The sequence below is a fragment of the Phyllostomus discolor genome, chromosome 2 (genome assembly GCF_004126475.2).
Source record: "Phyllostomus discolor isolate MPI-MPIP mPhyDis1 chromosome 2, mPhyDis1.pri.v3, whole genome shotgun sequence".
NCBI lineage: Eukaryota > Metazoa > Chordata > Mammalia > Chiroptera > Phyllostomidae > Phyllostomus > Phyllostomus discolor.
In genome coordinates this window covers 182497260-182514640 of record NC_040904.2, presented here as the reverse complement: position 1 = coordinate 182514640, position 17381 = coordinate 182497260, and the positions used below count along the sequence as shown (strand labels likewise).

The 17381-nt window shown below is 36.2% G+C and overlaps 1 protein-coding gene across 9 annotated transcripts in view; it reads right to left on the bottom strand.

Moving 5' to 3' along the window:
- Positions 1–17381, bottom strand: part of SOX5 (SRY-box transcription factor 5) — a 931891-nt gene that overhangs the window by 181089 nt on the left and 733421 nt on the right. For all 9 annotated transcript variants that reach the window (XM_036017301.1, XM_036017302.1, XM_028531943.2 and 6 more), the window contains 2 exons: positions 16276–16448; positions 12004–12072 (listed from right to left, as the gene is read on the bottom strand). In XM_036017301.1, coding sequence (XP_035873194.1) covers positions 12004–12072; positions 16276–16448 — 242 coding nt within the window. The remainder of the gene's footprint in view (positions 1–12003; positions 12073–16275; positions 16449–17381) is intronic.

Below are 17381 nucleotides of genomic sequence, written 5' to 3'. Positions count from 1 at the left end.
GTGCACACGTGCGCGCGTGCACACATACACACACACACACACTCCTCAGTTCCACTGCCTGGAAAATGGAGATAATGCCATAACTTATCTGATTCCTTGTGATAATTATATGAAATGACTTCTGCAGAAAGATAAGCACTTAAGAAGCAATGGGCTGCTCCTTCTTACCAGTATAGTACCAGGTACAAAATGATTTTACAAATCATATTCAGCACAGAGAATGTTCGTTATCTAGTTTGATAGCTCCCTAAACATCTATTTGAATCCCTGGAGAAAATTATTGTCTAGCTTATTATATACACTACAGAGTAGATGATATGATCTTACTTTAATGAGTCATTCATTCATACGTTCAATAAAAATTTTGAAGTTCTTATATGTCAGGAACTATTACAAGTACATCACAGTAGTGATAAAAACATAAAATCTTTGACCCCACAGAATTCATTGCCAGTGTGTATTGTGATAGTGGTTAGAAGTACAGCCAAAACCAAGTAAATGTAAGTGTATAATTAGCACTGTGGAGAAAAGTAAGGGTAAAAGTGACAGAGATGCCCAGGGGATGCAAGACCATGTTGATTGGCTGGTCAGAGTCAGTCTCCCTGAGAACAGTGCATTTGAAGAGATACCTGAATAAAGTGAGGGTCTGAGTTACATGATGACCTGAAGCAAGCGTTCCTGGCCAGGAGAATGATAAATGTAAATATCCTGTGCTAGAACATTCTGGGCATAGTCTTCACAACTGGGAGGGACATGTTGCTGGGGTGGAAGGCATGAGAGTTAGAGATTGGCAGTGGAGCAATGAAGGACAGCCCAATGGACTAAGGTGAGGAAATTTATTTCAAATGGCTTAATTTTGAACATGGCTATAGCACAGTTAAATTTCAAAGAGCACTGCAGTAACTATGTAAACAATCTACTTAGGGAGTTGGTAGAGGAAATAGGATAACCAACCTGGTTCGGAGAGAAAAGATGGTGACTTAGTCTAGGTGAGAAGAGATGGTGATTTAGACTAGAGTGATGATGGGAGAAGTTGGTCAATTGATAGATTTTGAGGGTATAAACCAATACTGATGGGCTAGTTGTGGGGTATAAGAGAATGAATGAGAGGATTCAAGGATAGCTTCTAGGTCTTTGGCAACAACTAGGCAAGTGGTATATTATTCATTGTTGTATAAACAGAGAAATAGTTTGGGAAAGATAAAGGTTCTGTTTTGGAAATATGAATATTGATTACCTATTAGTTATCTATTTAAATGAACTAAGCAGGCATTTGGATATTGGACTCTGTGGTCCAGGAGAGAGATGGAGGATAAAAAGATGAATCCTGGAGTACTATCTTTAGGACAGTATATAATGCCGATGGATGAGATCATGCAGGATGTAAGTGAAGACAAAGAAGTCAGATGTTGGAGAACTGCAGCAAATTATCCTTTTAAGAATGGGAAAGAATCCACCAAATGAGACTGAGAATGAGGAGCAGAAAGTTTAAATGTAAAGCAGATTGTGATTTTTTTAAAGGTCAACTGAAGAGTGTCACAGGAAAGTGGGAGTGATCAATTTTATTAAATGATGCTGTGAGCACAAGTGTAATGAAGACTGTGAATTTACCCCTTGTGGAATATTCATAGAAGGAGAAGTAATTTCAGTTTTTCTTTCTGCTTCTCCTTACAGGGAACACTTGGGACCATCCTAGTGTCCTAAAAGCAACCACCACATTCTGTCTTTCCTTACCCACTGTGCTGACTGTGAGTCTTTCTTTTTCTGAAGATAACAGTCACATAGAGACACACCTACACATGCAGTAAAAGTTCAATTAGCTTTTCATTGACTGTAGTTACATAAAATTTGCCAGCTTTTGAGTAGAAATTAGTATTGTCATTAGAAGGCAGAAGCAAATTTTGCCCCATGCTAGGGGGGTCTGAAATATGTATCTTGACTCAAGATGTAACTACTCTTCATAGAATAATTCGTTTTATGGCAACACTCTGTTAATTTCATTGGCACCTAATTTTCTACCTACTTATCAGCTCCCTTCAAAGACAGGAGACAGAAAATCTTTCTAAAGATTTTTTTGAGCGGTCCTTGCTACAGCATTTATTTTACCACACTAATGCATAAACCGAGATGAAATACAAGAGCTTCATTTTAGACCAACACATTGACTTCTGGCCTATCTATTCAAATATGTTGTTAACTTGCTCTGTTTTGTTTTGTTTCTCCCTATTTGATAATTACATTCCCAGGGTTTTGTCTAAGCACTGGGGACCTTGTTTTGTTAACCGATTAAAATATGGACCGCAGAGCATCAGTGAGGAACAGTGTTCAACTTTTTCCACACGTGATGTTGTCTGGGGAAAGACTGCAAAGCCGTGGAAACGCTGCTGTCAGCCTGCTCTCTGGGCTAGTCTCGGTGGTTCCAAAATGCCCATATTAAATTAAATGAACACAGGCTTCACTTCAGAATCATGTTGCAAAGATTGGAGAGAGAAGAAACACAGAAACAGCACAGATATGGGAAAGCAGAAAAAGAAAATCCATGAGGAAGATCATTTGAGATTCCACATAGAAAATGAGGGGAAAAAAATCTGTTTCCATGAAATGTACTCTTGATGTTTTCAATGATGAGCCCACATTAGGATAAATGGATTACAGAACCAGGATTAAAACTTTTAAAAGCTGTTGTCCACATCACATCAATATAGTTTTTCCAACTAGGGTCTTCATAATAATATTAAAAGTTTAAAATATCAAAGTTATAGTTTAAAATTTTATATAAATATAACTCCTATTTTACTTGATAAATTTATCAAAATGAGAAGAAGATTCAAGAAACTCTCCATATCTATCTATGTCCCTTGTCCCCACTATCTTTCCATCAAAGAAACTAAAATATAAATTATATATTATATAAACCTTAGTCCTGTTAAAGTTTGGTTTTAGACCCTCAAGTTTTATTTTGCTATAATAACTCATCCACTTTATAAAAACTCCTTCATTCCCAGTCACTGGTTATTGTCTTGAATATTTTCTCCTATTTAAAAAGAATTCAAAAAATTGATGCCCTAATTTACAACTCAAGTTAATAAACTAAATATGTATTGAGTACCTCCATTATTTCCCAAGGTACTGAATACATGCTTAAAATAATATTAAAATGATAAATTATAAAAACAAATAAATGTATAAACCTGTATCACTTAAGATGATAAAGAATAAGAATCATGCCCAGGCAAGAAACTTGACCCAATTTCTGTAAAACTGAGAGCAGCTGTAGAGTTTTAACTGATGGGAGTGGGTGGAACAGACTGGAGTGTACATACATGGAAGGGTTAAGTGCAAATGGAGCATAATGTTCCCCCAGGGTCCCCCAGAGGCCTCCCTCCTTCCCGCAAAAAGTCTTGGGACTTGCAATCTCAGGTATGAGAGGAGGTAGGAGTGAGACCTGGGTTGGAAACAGTAGTATTCCTTGAAACTGGGTCTCATCAGTCCACCTGTACTCCAGCTCCGTCACACTCCCTCAACAGAAACTGAACAGCCTGAGGAAACTTAAGATAGCTACCCTGATCACTGGTATCTCAGAACAAAGACACTTGTTTATCTGTATGCAGAGTTCACGTAATGTATGACCAGTTCCTGTTCTCCCTGAAGCAGTGCCCACCTGTCCATAAGCCCCATTCACAATTGGAGCTCCCAATACATTTTTTCTTATCTCATTCTTAAATCTGAATGGGTAACCATTTTAATGCAAGTGGAACTTGAAGCTGAAAGAGAAGCATCAAAAGCCAAGTGAAAAATAAAAAAAAGGTAATTTAAGGAGATGCAAGTTTAATTTTTTAAAAACATCCTCACATTTGCATAGCCTGAGATATTCCAGGAGAAATAATCCATTACACGAGAATAGAATAACCTAAAAAAAGAGTTATCAGGGAACAAGAAGAAGCTCATTAAAATTAAAAAGGCAATTTCTCAAAGTAGATTCAATTAAAAAGTTTAAAAATAAAGTTTAGGCAATCCCTTAGAAAGAATCAAGAAACAGAGACAAAAAATATGAACAATAGGAAACATAGTTATTAACCCAGAAAATATAGTATCTGCCTAATGGGAGGACAGAGAGAACTGGGAAAAAAGGGATAAATGTCAAACAAACAAAAAAGTAAAGAGAGAGAAAGAAGTTTATTTTCCAGAGTGGAAAACACAACTCTTTAGACTAAAAGATTGATGGTATTTACAAAATAATAAGTGAAAGATATCTGTACACATCTCAGCAAATGCCCCACTAAAAGAGACAGACGGAGCCCCTCGGTGAGAATATAGCCCAGCCAGCCCCATGAGACCCTGCGACTCTGACCCCGGTAAGCTGCCAAGATTCCTGGCCCCCAGCAAACGTGAGATAATAGTTGTATGTTGTTTTTAAGCTGATATATTTGTGGTAATTTACTATGAAATAAAAATTAAGACAAAAAAAAGAGCTTCTAAAAGCTTTCAGAAAGAAAAATATCGGTCCCCACCACCAATAAAAAAATCAGATCAACATCATATTTCTCTTAGATGCTAGAAGATGATGACAATGGATTTGAAATATAAAGAAAATTATTTCTAAATTAGTTTTATGTACAGTCAAACTGCCAATCAAGGGGAGGGGGTTTAAAATGGAACATTATTACATATGTATACATTTTGGACATTTTAATCTCAGAAACTTTTATCCTAGGCATCCCCCTGCCCCTCCTTTTCTTTTAGGAAGTTTTTTGATGTGTTTCTGGAGCAAACCAAGGAGAGATACCAAGAAGGAGGATAATATTGGAGTCAGTGACTCCAGCTCTGGGGAGTTATAATGGACATCTGAGAGCATCAGCAGGACAAGCCAACCCGCATGAACATAGGAGGGCAGAGGACAAAGGAGCGGGTATCATGGGGAAGGGGATTTTGAAAACTTGATTTATTTTCGTGGATACATAGAAATAATAAGGCAAGTAACACAAGGAAATAAAAATAAGGGCAATTAGAAAGCACAAAGCTACACAGAAAGGAAAATAGGAGCATCCTGTTCAAACTATTCAGAAAACAATACATAGGTATATTTTAATGTAAGCATCATTTACTGATATTCCACTTTTATAATGAACCAATTAGATAAAGCTAATACATACACACACATACATTGTATAAATTGAGAGTAAGCACAGAAGTCATGGAAACTGGAGATTGGAAGTGAGAGAAGAGAGATACCATCTTCCTCTGAGAAGGCAAATATCAAGAGACACAGAGACACTATGTAGAGATGAATGAACAAGAAAAGCAGTGTAAGTAAAGTATTTAAAGTTTAGAAGTATTTATTGGGAGAACTTAAATGAATGACATCTATTTGAGATGAAAGAGGGGAATAGGAGGGGATGTCAGGTTGGCGATACAGGAACTAAGTAAATCGTGGTGTTTCCAAGTTAATGGAATTTAATGTTGATAGAAACAGCACTGGACGCATATACTAGAGGCTATGAAAATACTTTAAAGATTTTAAAGTGGTTCCTTCTGAGTAAAATGATGGCTCTAGACAGTTGTTGTCATTACTCTCCTTTGCTCTTTTTGCCATGTGGCATGTGCTTTATAAATAAAAATGAAAAATATATGAATATCAGTCTGTCTTTAACCACAGAGACACACTTGTCTGGATACAGAAATAATATGAATGACTGAAATACTATCATTAAGTCATCATCAGGAGATGTATTTTAAAAAACACTGAAAGGATTTAAAAGTAGCTCCCTCCGAGAGCAAGGACGGAGGTGCAGTTCTGATCCCAGCTCTCTTAGAAGAGGATGCCTACTCCTCAGAGAGGAAAGCCATCCGTAAAGCTACTTCTTTGCATCATGTCGCCATAGTTTTCCCCTCTACTAATCTATCTGAATGCCAAGGACTATATCCTTTCCAGCTGTGCTGTATTTTATTTTATATGGCAAAACACTACCTGGTGCTCAAGGAGTTAATGCATTTCCCTCTCAGGTTGAAATGCTACCTTAATTGCATGGTGCTTATTCTTGGCATTTCCAGTCTCCTAAGTAGACAAGGTTACTTTGCAATCTCTTTGTGCTTCTGTACTGTGTGTGGGGTCTTGCGAGGTGGGTGAAATGTTTCCAACTTACCACACTCGGAGAAAGAAATCATAAATCAGCAGGTCGGTCAGGTACTATGATTTCACCTTTAATGTTATTTTGTTTTCAATACAATGTTTTAATGGATTTCATTCTGCATAATAATTTATCAAGAATTACCAAAACTCTTCATAAACTCAGAGAACTTTGGCTCCAATAAAATAAAACCTTTGTCACAAATTGGTTGAGCCCATGGCTACAACTTAATCATTCAATTGTACATGAGTCACATTGTATTTTTGCTTCATAGGGATAAGTTCCCAGTGAAAGAAAACTCATTTTAAAACTTTGGGCCATTAAGCCTTAAATGGTAGAATATCAGCGAAATAAAAATGAACTGAGCCAAGATTCGAGAAACTTGGAATCCAGCCATTGTTCCACAAGTGAAAACTTCTGTTGATTTTGGGAAAATCTAACCTTCCTTGGTTTCAGTTTACAAATGTCAAAAAGAGAGATAGGCCTCAATAAAGGCTTTCTAAAAATCCCTTGTAATTCTAAAATCATATGGATTTGGAACACTGAATGCACAGTTTTCAGGGGCTACTGCCATGTAGATTATAATCATATGTTCCTAGAAATTCTCCTTTTGCTGGTAATATTCATTAAATTGTCCATCACCAGAAATGTAGAAAGAACACGTTTTTTGCCGTAATGACCAGCAAAAAATGTTAGTGTTGTGTGCTTGCTACACGCCAGGCACGATCCCACTGAATCCTCAGAGTAACCAGTTGTGATTTATGTGTTATAATCCCCATTATATAGATGGGAATAATGAAACTCAGAGGAATTAAGCAATTTTTCCCAAGATTGCACAGCAGATGAGGTGTGAAGATGCAAAGACTCAATTCAGGTATGTTTACTTTCAGAAAACCTTCTCTCTTATCTATGCAAAAAATCATTTAACACAGTTAAAACTGTATTTCACACAGTTAGATATATTCTTATATCACCTAAAGAGCCAAGCTCTTTCCTACACACTATGGAACATACACTGGCCAACTGGTAATACAAAGGAACAGAGGTGAGAGAATCATCAACCCAAAATTATTATGGGGCCAGAACATGCTTAATTTATGAATCAAAAACAATGGTGTAGTTATTAAATATCAATTCTTTGCCTCCAAGCAAATACAATGAACAACAGTTGGAAAAGATTATCAGAAGGGGAATACAAAAGATTTAAGGAATCTCTTTATGAAAATTTGAACACTGAACTTTCAGTGTGGGAATCATGACAAATATTCATTTGACAAGTAGTACAATATCTTTAAATTTGCTCTTAGAAATATCTTAAATGAATTTCATAGTAAAGCACGTTGTTGAGTTGGCACTGGTAGATGCAAATAAGAACATTATATTCCATTAAGTATTATATAAAAAGAATAAAAAAATGCAAAACTAGGACATGCTTCCCCAGCCCAAAGCTGCAGAAATTCTGTCCCATGGAGAGCTTCAAGATAAAAGAGAAATTGGGTGTCCAGGGACATTCAGATTGTCACCATAATGGAGGCTCAGCAGAGGTCACATTCGCTTTAAAAAGTTTTGGTAATAGTGAATGAAGTCAAGATGAACCATTGGTCTAGGATCATTGCTGGAAAGATAAACCACCCAACTATCAGTACTAGGAGTCAGTTGATTTAATATAAAAATAGATTAGTCGGAAAATAAAATTGCTAAAGAAATGGAGACTGTATGTAGTAGAAGCAATAGAGTAAAAAATATTACCCTAAAAATATCTAGAAAGATTTTCTCTATGACATAAACTTCATCTAATATACTAATATGCATTAAAAGTGAGCTAGATGCAGTAAGTAGAAATGCAAAAAAATGTTCTTTTTTAAGGACAATTAAAGGAAAATATTGCCAAATAATAGAAAAGAAGACAGGTTTCTTGGTGTTCCTAAAATTAAGAATCTAATAAAGAAATGAACAAGTTCTAGAGGGCTAATGGGATGTTTATTGGCATTATGATGATTTTATTTGTAGAATAAGCTGATTTATAATCTTACAAAAATAACAGAAAAATTTCTTAATTTTTCTTTTAATCTTGAATTATGTGTAAACCTGGAAAACGACTTTAACTCTATAAAGGCTTTATAAGGAAGTAGTGCAGATTGTGTTTTCAGTTGAATTAGAATCATGAAGTTTTAAAGTTGAGGATGCCTTTGAAAGAGAGAAAACCAATTCATAAAGAATTGATCCTAAGTTATTAACTAAAGCTGGTTAATTTGCTAAATCTTATAACATTCTCTCTTCAAATAACTAGAGTAAAATCTACTACCACTCTTTTTATCTGGTATTGAAAAAAAAAAGAATTAACAGGCCCAAATAAATTTTAAATAACTGGGTCACAAAACTATGTGAATGTTTGTGCATATACACACATACAAACATTAAATGATGTACTTCAAAAAAGTAAACATGTCTAAATTAACTTTTCATTTAAAGAGATCTGAATAGAAGAAGGAGAAAAATATTGGGGAATGTTGTCCTCCTGTCATTTAATACATCCATCAAGCCTGGAAATTTGTCTTGCTCCCTTACCTTAGATCAATCCAATCCACAGAGCACATCTGTCTAGCCCATTTAAGGTATTGCATGCCTTTACCAATATTTGGACCAAATTAATGTGTTACGTATTTTAATTGAAACAGGAATTGTAAAGGCAGCCTTTTTTGTGGACTAGAAACATTGTGGTACACCACTGTATCAATAAAGGAACTGGAACACACTGTTTTCTCAAGTCCAAAGCAACGATAGAACAAAACATCAAAGAAAATGAAATCAAGATGAGTAACGTAACTTGGCATGTTTATTTCCATAAGGTCTTAAAGCTCCATATTTAAGAAAGAAAAAAGTAAATCGAATTCAAAATACATAAATATTTTCAGATATAAAAGGAATTTTAACCTCTGGTAAATTTTTATGTGAGCATTTGACTATATGCATTGAAAAAATACATTTTTATAATAAGATTAATTTTATATTTTATTTGCCTTCTAGTACGGCAGGCTTGAGTTTTACTCTTCTTCCTCTTTGTCCCATGCTTCCAAGGGCAAGAAACAAGTGGAAAGGAGAAAAAAAAGAAAAAATATTCTAAAACAGGAATATGATAAGGATTTGTGTGAGGAAAAAAAACAGGATATATTTTATCTTTTTAATCTTTTGTTTCTACATATACCACTATATTAGTGCTTCCCATAACCATTTGAACAATCTCTCAATAAACTATTTTAAATATATTGTGACTTTCATAACTATTGAGTGCTTGTAAGACTGCCCCAAATTAATAGTTTATAACATAAGCTTTAGAACTATGCTCTTAGTTAATGAATATACTAGAAGCTCTGAAATGAATTCCCTTCAGATTGCTGTCTTGTTTAGTACTCATTTTTTACCCCAAACATTCCCTACTTCCCAGACTTTTAAAAAATAATAGTTTGATGGGGTTTGACTCCATCAGTATCCTTTATCTGTACTATAACTAGAAAGAGGACAGCTACACAGATACAACATCTCAACATTTCTCTTAATGTTCCCCCAGTTACCATCTCTGTGCACTAGTGGAAGCCATCAGCTTAACATTTTGATCAAATAAAAATTCTAAGCTTTTAAATTGCTCATACCTAGCAAAATTTCTATTACCAGTCAGAAAACTTTGTCTTTGATCTTAACTCTACCTGTAACTGGCTATGGGATCTCGGGCAAGTCATTCATTGTGGGTTCAGCTCTCTGGAGTACAGTCCCTACAGTCATGTCTTCTCTGGTGCAGATAACTGGAAGGCACTTTCTTTTCAAAATGCTCTGACTTATGAATTAGAGTGTTCTATGCTACGATGCAAATGCTTTGGGTGGAGCAAGAATCCACCCATTTCGGCATTTGGTCATATGACAGAGCTTAAAATCCACATTAGGAATGTAGTATTCATAATTGTGAAATAATTCCCAAAAAAGAACCGAAGGTGTTGGCTCAATTTAAATGGTCAAAACAAAGCTTAGCCTTCTATATATTTGGAATATGGATTTAGACATATTGTTGCAGTTTTATTTGACAAAGAACTCTTTGAGTCTCATAAAGCATTGTAAAAATTTAAAACCATTTGTGCCAGCATCAAAATACAGTGAAACCAAGTGATGTGCAAAGGGCCATATCTCTAATCATGGAATTGTATCTTATTTAAAATAAGAAATTGCCATAATAGTTTTATTATCATAGATTTTCAATAAGTAAAAATGCTTTAAATCTAGATAACCTGATACCATCCACTAAAACTGTGTTCAAAGTCAGCATAGTTAGACTGAACCCGAAAATCCCATAAATAGTTTTAAACCATTGAACAACCACACTCCACATATAAACTGATGGATCATATCACATTAGAACTGTGCTTCTTCTAATTACAGCTAAGGAAGGTGAAGATTTGGGGCTGGATCAGCTCACTGATGTTTCTGTCTCACTGAAGCTGTGACCCATTCACTGAAATCTCAGGGAGGACAAACCTGAGTAAACACTGTAGGCTACATAAAGAAATTAAGTGCCTGACCCAGTTAGATAAAAATGGAATAAACTTCGGCAAAGATGTCTAAACATGACAAACAAAGGAATCAGATAATTTTGATCCATTTTTTCTTCTGTCATTTATACTATTCAAATTTAATAACATATGTTGGATTATCAAGATATAACCTGGAAAGCACAATGAATTTCTTTCCAGATAACCTTACTGCACATCTAACAGTTACCTCCAGATGGATGATGTCACACAGGGTTGGACTCCTGGGTCCCCGACCTAGGTTCCTTTTCTGGACGGTTAGAGCAAGTAAGTATTGAGCACTATCTATTTGTCTTGACACTGGGCTAAAACTATCCATCTATGACTTCATTATGTCCTTATAAGTACTCTATGATGTAAGTGCTTTCAGAAAGGGAATTTTCAGGACGGGATACACATTTTGTCAAAGTTTGTGCAGCAAGTATGTGGTGGAGACAAGACACCCCTGGCAAGTTCCTTTTTCCTTTGATTACCAATACAACTGCTGTATTTCTTCTTTATTGATGCTCTTCCTCATTGCTAACTTTCATGTAGGAAAAATAACAGGCTAAGGAGCCCTCAGTCTTACTTTCTTCTGGCAATAGTAAGGGTGAGATTCTATGGGAACACGAAACTATACGCTAATTCCCACCTTAATCACACCCAGCTCTTGAGTGTACAGTAAAGTTCTCACCGCCGCTGCTCTTAATCAGTGATTTTCAACCTTCTTCATCTCATGGCCACATAAACTAATTAATAAAATTTAACACTATAGCAAAATTTTTTTTTGCTCATCTCACAAAAATAACTATATTTTTGATTGATTTATACCAGACAGCTAGTGTGTTGGCTGTTGTCATTTTTTTATTTGATGATCTAAGAGATAAGAGGCCAGTGCCCCTGAATAAATAGTCAGGTACTGCATGTTTTAAAAATTCTTGTGGTACACAAGTTGAAAATTGCTGCTCTAAATGAAAACTTGCCACACCTTTCTGCTTTGGTTCCCCTGCACCTCTCCCATGAAGAAAACTTTCAGGACTTTCGGGCACACTTTGAACATTAAACCATAGGGAAAACAAAAGATTTCTAACATTAATTTCCCCTCAATATAGGATGAAAAGTACTGTCAGCTTGCTGAGGCTGAAGCTCCCTGTGACAGAGCGCCACCATTTGCATCATTCTCCTGACGCAGGAGGCATTGAGTCACGAATTATGCTGAAAGTCATTTTTACTCTGTAGAGTGTTTCAAGCAGGTCCAACTAAGAATGAGAAACAAAACATTTTTCATTAGGAGCATGCATGAAATTATGATTTCTGACCTGGATCTGTTGCTGAAGCAAATTGATTTTGTGTTGCTGCTGCAGAAGTTGCTGCTGCTGTCTGGCAATCTGTGGAGAGACGGCACAGGAAAGTGTTAAAGTGTGTTGTAGTCCTGGGGGATATTACCAGTATTCTGCTTCTCAAAGTTTGACTTGGCACCGATTATTAAGATGATGCAAATAGATGTACTTGTGTCTCTATGGTCCCAGCAATCCATCCTTAAGTAGGATCAAACAAGACATTCAGTCTTTAGGAACATGTATGGTTCTTTTGGCCTAAAACAAATGAAGCCCTAAGACACTACAGCAATGATCTAATCCAGTTTGAAATGTTAGTTTCAAAAACCTCACTTCCTGGAAATATGTTAAGAAGCCACTGTCTCAGATATTTTCAGCTGTATTTTATGAAAGAAAGTATTGATTAAATGGGATTTGGGAATCAGCAAGTTCAGAGTAGCACAAAGTATTGTAAGATGCTTCATTTCTTAGTGATGTTATTGTTTTTGTGTCTATTTGTTTCTTGCTAAAATACTGTCCTCATTTCTGCTTCCCACAAACCTCTAAACTGCCATCTCCTCCATGCACCCCATCCTGGTGGTGCTCCCATTCTCAACTAAAATGATTCTTCATAAAGTGACCAGTCGCTTCTATTTTTTAAAAATTCTGAAGCATTTTTTATTCCCCACCTTTTGACCTCTCATCAGAAGTCAACACTCCAGTGCTTTCAATGATCCTGAACCTTATCTCTCAGCTTCTGGGACATCGCGTGTTCCTGCTTTTGCTCCTGCCTCTCAGTCTGTTCCTTCTCAGTCACCGTCAAAGTCTTTATCCGATGTAGTTCTATAAAGCTTAATTTTAGACTCAGTTCTTTTCCCTCAATGCCTACTTCTACATGTATGCCAAGTGCTTATAACTTTGTTTATCTAGACCAGACCATTGCTTCAAGCTTTGGACTCATTTATCCAATGACATTCCCGTAAGTACTTCAACCAACAGGTCTCAAACTGAATTCAGACTTACGCTTTCATGGGGGCATCTGAAATGTTTTCTAAGCCAGTGACTAGCACAATCACCCTCTTATGTGCTCTGATTACAATCCCTTCCTTGTAAGTACTGTGCTATGGGTCATATATATTTTGTTCACCATTTGCAAAAAAGCCTGGAGCGAAAGGAGTACAGAATAAATAGTTGATGAGGAATGCTTGCTTGAATAGATGAGAAGAAAATTTTAGGCATTTCATTGCATCATAAAGGGTAAGTAATCTTCTCAAGAGATTTTAACATCACTCTCTTATAAATAAGCTCTGATTCTTATCCTTATCACAATCATTTTCATTAAAAAGTATATTTCCTTAAATTCAGTATCAGGAAGCTAAAAGTTCAGGATAAATATGATTCAAGCAGAGTCCTTTAGTATGAATGCAAGAACCCATATGAAGCAGATGGGTCTGCCTGGCTACACAATGAACTTTTTATTTCTCTTATGGATATTGGGACAACTATAATTATTTTAATACTTTATTTTATCTTAGGAATGTAGTGAAAATTATTTTTTTCTGAAGAAAGGTAGAAAAGGATATGAAAAGGGAGTATCACTTTTTCCTTATCCAGTTCTTTCCTCCCACATACCAATATTTCAGCTGGTATTTAAATCCTCTCATTAGCTTCTTAAGACTTTAATCAAGAAATTGACCACTTCAATCCCTCTACTCTTATTCCTGTTCCCAGTTACCATTTCTTCTTGCCTGGATTGTTGTGATAGCCTCCTACTTACTTTTTTTTTTGCTTCTGCCCTTGTACCCTAAAACCTATTATAAACTAGCATCTGGAGAGATCCTTTGAAAATATATGTTGTGTCATATTATTCATTGTTTCAAAACACTGTCTCACTCAGACTAAAGGTCAGTGTGCCTGTAATGCCTACAAGCCCAGTATGACCTGGCCACCTGCAACCTCCTGGACTTCATCTCCTCCTTCTCTTCCCTTTGTCTCTCTACTCTTGCCACATTGCTCTCTTGTCTCTTGAACACAGCGAGGATGTTCCTACCTCTCAATGATACTCCTGCCTCTGAACCTCTTGCTGTCCCCTTGTCGGAATACTCTTTTCCTAGATAACTGCATTGCTCACTCCCTCACCTCCTACAAGTCTCTACCCAAACATGACCCTGTCAATACTGTCTTCCATGATCACTTGCTTTACAAGAGCTACTCTACCTGGCATCTTCATCTCCAGTTCTCTGCTTTATTACCATAATCCTTACCAACGCACACTACATTTTACTTTTTTAAAAATTTATCATCTGTCTCTTCCCAACTACAATTTAATATATGAGGGATTTTGGTCTGTTCCATTCTTTTCTGGATACCAATCACTAGAGCAGAACCTGCAATCAAATTGGTACTCAGAAGATATTTGTTAAAGAAATGAAGGTGGAATGGAATGCAGAGTATCATGGAAAGGCTAAGCAGTAAACAGGTTCATTAGTATCTCCCAGGGCTTTCAGAAGAAGATTAGTGTGTACAGAGTAGGCACACTCTATACTAAGTATACTAAATAGAGATTGTTAGAAGGAGTCAGAAAAGAAGTCCTCAGGAGATGATAAACCTAAACCTTAAGGAATGACTACTAAATGCTATTCAGAGATTTTTCTAAGGCATTTCATTATAGATAAAAATGACATCTTTTTAGCAGTTATGAAGCATCAAGTAGAGAGGATAAATGGAAAGAAAGGGGATCCCTTCTAATATAATCTGAACATTTCTTTACCTCTTTCAACTATGCTAGCTTATCCTTTAAAAGCTGTATTGAATACCCTTGACTAAACAATGGATCTTCTCCACTGTGGATGGTGAGTGGACTGAACCCAGAACATGGGATATTAAAGGGAGTTAGCCCACAAAAGATGAAACATCTCTATATGTAAGCTCAGCTTATGATACCCTCTATTTTCCCTTCTTATTACTACTGACTTTCCTTTAATAGTTTTTATGCTTTGTCTCCCATTCCCCACCACATATCAATTCTTCTGTATGTCAATTCTTATTCCCTGATTTCTGCTATTAGAGCTCCATAGAAGCCACACTCTGAAAGGCCAACACTAAGAATCTAAATGACAAATCTAGTACCTCTTTGGTTCTAGATTTGTTCATTTTCCTATCTCTAGCCTCTACATACAGTATCTCTCAAGGATCTACCCTTTAAGGTCTTTAAATCTGCCACTTCTCTGCATGCAAAAACTTTGAGCCAGATATTAATGTGGCTTTCTCTGGTATGTCACTGAAATCTGAGCTTAAGTGCCAAACCCAATCTAAGAAAACATTACTTTACCATATAAATCAATATTTATCAAATCACTTTTCTTACACTTCTTCACATTACTTATCACTACTTAAAATATTTTGTTAATGTCCTTTTTTCTTTGTTAATCATATCTTTCCACTAGAATTTTGGGGCTTTGTCTTTTTGATTCATGGAGGTAGCCTCAGCCGTTGGGAAAGTGCCTGGCATGGAAGAAGCACTTGGTTGAACAGGTGAATAAAACTGATCTGCTCCAGTGTTTTAAGCTCTCACCTCTACGTAGAAAATCTAAAACATTTAGCTCAACTCTCCCTTCCTAGCCATTGATTGACATTTCTACCTGTCTCTCATGTACCTCTAGAGGGACAACCTGACAACAGCTCTAATTGAATATAACCCATCCCTCGCTGTTCCAAAGTTGCCTTTCCCCTGACTTTCCCAATTACTCAGGATCAACACTTTTCCTCTGCCTTTTGCCCACTCAGAAAACTCAACTAACCATTAATTCTTCCAGCTATTTACTCCTTTCTTCTTTTTACCCATGGTCATCACCGTATCTAGTTTAGATTCTCTCTCTTCCTTGTTACTTCAAATTCCTGCCCCATAATTGAAAATTTACTTCGTTTGGTGAATCCTATCTTTCTTCAAAACTCATAACAAACCAGTTAAATGAAATCTTTTATAATGTCCCTGACTGGAAATGTTCTCTTGACTCTCTATGTTTCTTTTTGATAATTTTCATATGACTTACCAGCATCTGACCTTGATTATAATTACCTCCATGTTACACAGCGCTAAAGTAGTTGATGACCTTCTTCAGATCAGAGTTTGCGCTGGTGTTTTGCCCTTTTATTTATTTATGTGGGGGAAAGGGGAGAGAGGCTTTAATTGGTCTTTGTATTCCTAGGAGAGTGACATAAATAGCACACAAAACAAAGCAAAGGAATTTGACTTTGTCTCTAGTTCTTACTCACCTGTTCTTGTTGCTGCTTGGCCAGCTCCATCTGCTGGCGCTGCTTCTCGATCTGAGATGCAGCCAGTTTCTTCTGCTCATCATGGGCCGCCAACAACTGCTCTCGTAGGCTGGTCAGCTGATTGATCATACCCATGAGCTGCCTCTCCTTCTCAGCTAGGCTTTCGGGAGTCCCTGAAAATAACACAGCAATAAAACATATAAGAAAGGATACATGAGATGAGAGAACTTTTTCAATGACAATGATTCTGTTGTATAGAGAACTGTTCCAAATATAAGGATGAGCACACAAACGAAACTTTCTCTTGCATTTGAACTTAGCAGTAAAAAGTGATAGTTATTTACCCATAACAAAATATCAGAATGAATGAATATTATGATTGTTTTTATTATTTATAATAAGTAATAATTTATAGCTTTCCCCCTTTATTGTACAAGTAAACCAAAAGCTGTAGGCTGACTAGCTACTATTTTTAATGTTCTATGTCAGAGCCTGAAGGAAATAAAAAGAAACCTAAAGTGCAATTCTCCTGGACCTATGTAGTTTTTCAAATCAAATTAAAGAGGTAGTACAAAGACATGAAAATTTAATAACCATAATTATTAAGAGTTCCAGGTATTATTATTAGTGATATGATTCCTTAAAAAGAAACTTGAGGAATCAGAGCTCAGGAAGCCTACATTAAAAGGGGAAAACAAGCAATTCACCAATCAAGTCTCAGCCTGGTTTCTCACATGCCACTCAGACTTTCTTCAAAAACAGAATATAGCTAGCAAAGAAAATACCCAAGTTTGAGATACAAATTTAGTCTATCATGAAATAATGTAGTAGGGCTGAAAATGAACAGACCATATTATGGTCACCCAAGATTACAGTTAAATCTAAGATCTGAAGAAGTCACAGCAGTCATCTAAAACAAATAGCATGCTAAAGATTTGAAAGCACACCAGTGAATCATCTAAGTGGGGTTAACATACTTATTTGAAACAATGGAAAGGTGAGCAGTTCACTGAAACAGAAACATTATCACTTTTAATTGTTCTAAAACTCACCAGAGATAAGACCCCTATGGTAAAGTAATAGCGGAAGGAGAGAACATACTTTTT